Source organism: Camelina sativa, chromosome 7 (assembly GCF_000633955.1).
Source record: "Camelina sativa cultivar DH55 chromosome 7, Cs, whole genome shotgun sequence".
Classification (NCBI taxonomy): Eukaryota; Viridiplantae; Streptophyta; class Magnoliopsida; order Brassicales; family Brassicaceae; genus Camelina; species Camelina sativa.
Window position 1 is genome coordinate 14,570,730 of NC_025691.1, and position 3,867 is coordinate 14,574,596.

General features: G+C 42.5%; 2 protein-coding genes across 2 annotated transcripts in view; one reads left to right on the plus strand and one right to left on the minus strand.

Annotated features, from left to right (window-relative positions):
• LOC104701171 (probable metal-nicotianamine transporter YSL7) overlaps nt 1-1,628 on the plus strand; it is a 3,784-nt gene extending 2,156 nt beyond the window's left edge. The window contains exons 3-4 of the mRNA XM_010416818.2: nt 204-262; nt 347-1,628. Coding sequence (XP_010415120.1) covers nt 204-262; nt 347-1,447 — 1,160 coding nt within the window. The 3' untranslated portion in view covers nt 1,448-1,628. The remainder of the gene's footprint in view (nt 1-203; nt 263-346) is intronic.
• Nucleotides 1,912-3,138, minus strand: LOC104701172 (probable F-box protein At1g65740). Its single transcript, XM_010416819.2, has one exon. The coding sequence runs from the start codon at nt 3,088-3,090 to the stop codon at nt 1,966-1,968; it is 1,125 nt and encodes a 374-aa protein (XP_010415121.1). The 5' UTR covers nt 3,091-3,138; the 3' UTR covers nt 1,912-1,965.

Here is a 3,867-nt window from a genome sequence, read left to right on the forward strand (position 1 = left end):
GTTCTTCACTTCTGGTGACGATTGCGGTTTTGCTAACTTCCCTACATTTGGTCTCAAAGCCTATGAGAACAAGTTCTACTTTGATTTCTCGGCTACATATGTTGGTGTCGGAATGATTTGCCCGTACCTAATCAATGTTTCTCTTCTCATTGGATCAATCCTCTCATGGGGTGTTATGTGGCCTCTCATTGGTAACCAAAAAGGCAATTGGTATTCTGCTGAACTTAAAGCAAGTAGTCTCCATGGTCTTCAAGGCTACAAGGTATTGTATTATGTCTCTCCCTCCCTTTCCCTTCAGTTCATTCAATAAGAGATGGCAAACTTGAATTGTGTTTAATGCTCTCAGGTGTTTATAGCCATAGCTATGATCCTAGGTGATGGTCTCTACAACTTCATCAAAGTCTTAGGCCGCACTATCTTTGGTCTATACAAGCAATTCAAGAACAAAGATGTTCTTCCCGTCAACGACCGTTCATCACCAAACATTGTAAAAATTTCTTACGACGACAAAAGAAGAACAGAGCTTTTCCTCAAAGACAGAATCCCATCATGGTTCGCTGTAAGCGGTTATGTAGTCTTGGCTATAGTCTCAATCGTCACAGTTCCACACATCTTCCATCAGCTCAAATGGTACCATATTTTGACCATGTACATAGTCGCCCCTGTCTTAGCCTTTTGCAACGCCTACGGTTGTGGACTCACTGACTGGTCCTTAGCTTCCACATACGGAAAACTTGCCATTTTCACCATCGGAGCCTGGGCGGGTGCAGCCAATGGAGGCGTCTTAGCCGGACTCGCGGCTTGTGGTGTCATGATGAACATTGTCTCAACAGCTTCTGATCTTATGCAAGATTTCAAAACCGGTTACATGACATTAGCCTCACCACGATCAATGTTCTTGAGCCAAGCTATTGGAACCGCAATGGGCTGTGTGATATCTCCTTGCGTCTTCTGGCTATTCTACAAGGCATTCCCAGACTTTGGCCAAGTCGGGACCGCCTATCCAGCTCCCTACGCCCTAGTCTACAGAAACATGTCTATACTTGGAGTCGAAGGGTTCTCTGCTTTGCCCAAACACTGCCTCATGCTGTGCTACATATTCTTCGCAGCAGCAGTGATTGTGAACGGCGTAAGGGATGCTGTAGGACCAAAGTGGGCTCGATTTATCCCCCTCCCGATGGCTATGGCTATACCATTCTACATCGGAGGTTACTTCACAATCGACATGTGTGTGGGAAGTCTCATATTGTTCATCTGGAGGAAGCTGAATAAACCAAAGGCTGATGCGTACTCTTCCGCTGTTGCTTCGGGTTTGATCTGCGGTGAAGGCATTTGGACATTACCAAGCTCTATACTTGCATTGGCTGGTGTTAAACCTCCCATCTGCATGAAGTTCTTGTCCAGCTCTACCAACATGAAGGTTGATTCCTTCTTAAACCCATCTTAACATTCTCTTTTTCTCAATTTGGTTTAGAGTTTGGTGTTTTTTGTTTTACGTTTCCTGTCTAGTTTTAATTGGCTTTATAGGTCTCCTGTCTTAAGTTGGTGGTGGTTATTGTTATTTCTTCTACTCAAAAATGTAAAAAAAGAAGAATGATTGAATAATTTGTTTTTCTGGTTTCTCTGTTGTTCACTTCTTACTCTTAACACTAATAGTAGTGTGCTTCTTCAATATCACCACAAGTGAAAGAGACACAAATTTGAACATATATAATCTGAGAAACACATACCTATTTGGTTCAAACTGATACAGCACTTACAGTTCAGAGGCAAGAATATGTTGCTCTTCTGTTTCCCTTTCCGAGGTTCCCAAGAGTCGCTAAGCACCCCATTTATGATGTTGTTATACCAAAGAATCAATGAGACTTTTGATAGAATATCAAATGCAATTGAAAACATTAGGAAGAAAGATAAGGCTTTTCATGACATGTCAAATACAAAAATAAAAAAAGAACTAAAAAAAATTCAGAGAAAGCTAGGAACAAACATTTGGAAACAACTCTCAGAAAATTCAGACATTGTCTCGATACAACCATTACCATTGTCTAGCTTAAACACCTTCATCTCACTTTCCTCATTGTCTACGAAGTAAACAGAATTATGCAGGCATCCGTAAAACTCATTAGCCAAAACAGAGAAATTAGTATCCGTAGCCATCACAAACGCGTTGTCTCCCAAGGACTTAACCTCAACCCATTTTGCTAATTCCTCATCCATCTTGTAAACCTTGAAACCAACCGTCTTGAGTCCCTTACCACTCGAATCCAAGGAATCAGCTTTTCTCTTCCGTGAACTCTCTTCAAAGAGCCTCTCCACAATGTAAAGCTCTCCACAACATTCCACGAAGCTCTTCTCTATGCAACAGCCATTCGTAATCGTTTCTTCAAACAAAGGACCGTACCCATAGATTCTAAGTCTGGAATCAATCCACCAAACAGCTCCTTCGAAATCCAACGCATAAGTTAACCCTCTGTGAACTATAATATCAGAGAATTTATGATCAGACATTTCTTCGAGTCTGATCCAAAACTCCCCATCCCAAGATTTGATAAACCTCTCTCGGCTGATCCCAAGAAGCTGTTGATTCCATCCATTGGCTTTGACAAGAACCACTTTTTTGAAATCACGATCTGTTATTCCCTTGCGTTTGCTAAGCGCCGCGTAGGCTTCTCCAATCTCCGAGACGGTGAACTCTAAAAGATCGAGGGTTTCGCGAGAATGCGGCAGCGCGAACCGGGAGAAAGGGTCAAGGAGACGGAACTTCTTGGAGTTGATGTCCTCGTCGGATTTTATAAGCCAGCCTTGCTTTGAGGAGGAGGAGGAGAGAGTGACGCGGAAGAAGGCGGCGCGTGAGAGGAACATGAGGTGGTAGGTGTTGGAGACTCGCTTTTTCTCTTTCGTTGTCACGAAAGAGAGGTGGCGGAGAGGAGGGCGGCTCGGGAATTGATGTTTAGTTTCGGCGCCGGAAGCGGAGGAGCGCCAAGATGAGCAGATGCTTCGGAAACGATTGAGTTCGACGAGGGAGAATGATCGGACGGCGATCAAACGGAGGAGCTCCTCCGGTGAGGTAGACCAATCGCAATCAGCCATCGCTCTCGACCTCTGCCTGGGAGTTCCGTTTGTTCGGTTATTTCGGTTTTTCGGTTTTTTCAATTTTTGAAAAATCTACCAAAACCGAAATTAGAAATGGTTCAGTTCGGTTTGGTTTTCGGATAATTCGGTTTTTGGTCATAAAAACTGAAATAACCGATTTCTATTATTGGACTTGTAAAAACCAACTTTAACTAGAGCAAAAAATAAATAAAAGGCCCATTATAAAATCAGAAAAATAAACATAAGTCCAGCCCAAATTGTTTTGTTATTCTCACATCTCTCATGTTCGCCCTAGTCTTACGAGAGATCAATGGCATGTTCTTTTACGGTGACCGCAGAAGATGAGATCAGAGAAGAAGGAGATCGGAGAAGAAGAGGAACAAGGAAGAGAAGATCTGAGAAGAAGAAGATCGATGAGGAAGAAGATCGGAGAGAAAGGAGATCGACGAAGATAATAAGAAGAAGAGTGGAGACGAGAAGGCTAAAGGAGAAACAGATAAATTCTCAAGAAATCTTCACAAATCCTCATATTTCAATCTGAGAGAGCGAGAGTGTTGGCGATGGAGAAGAAGAACGGATCTAAACCAAAGACTTGCCGAGGGATACACTCAATATATATCATCTTTTCAGCAAAAAAATGTGTTCCACTTTTTATATATACATCATGTATCATGTACCATTGACCCGACAATAGCTTATGTCAGCTTAGGGTTTCGAAAGATTAGGCGAAAACCTCAAATCCATTTTAACCAGACAATAGCTTATGTCCTCCAC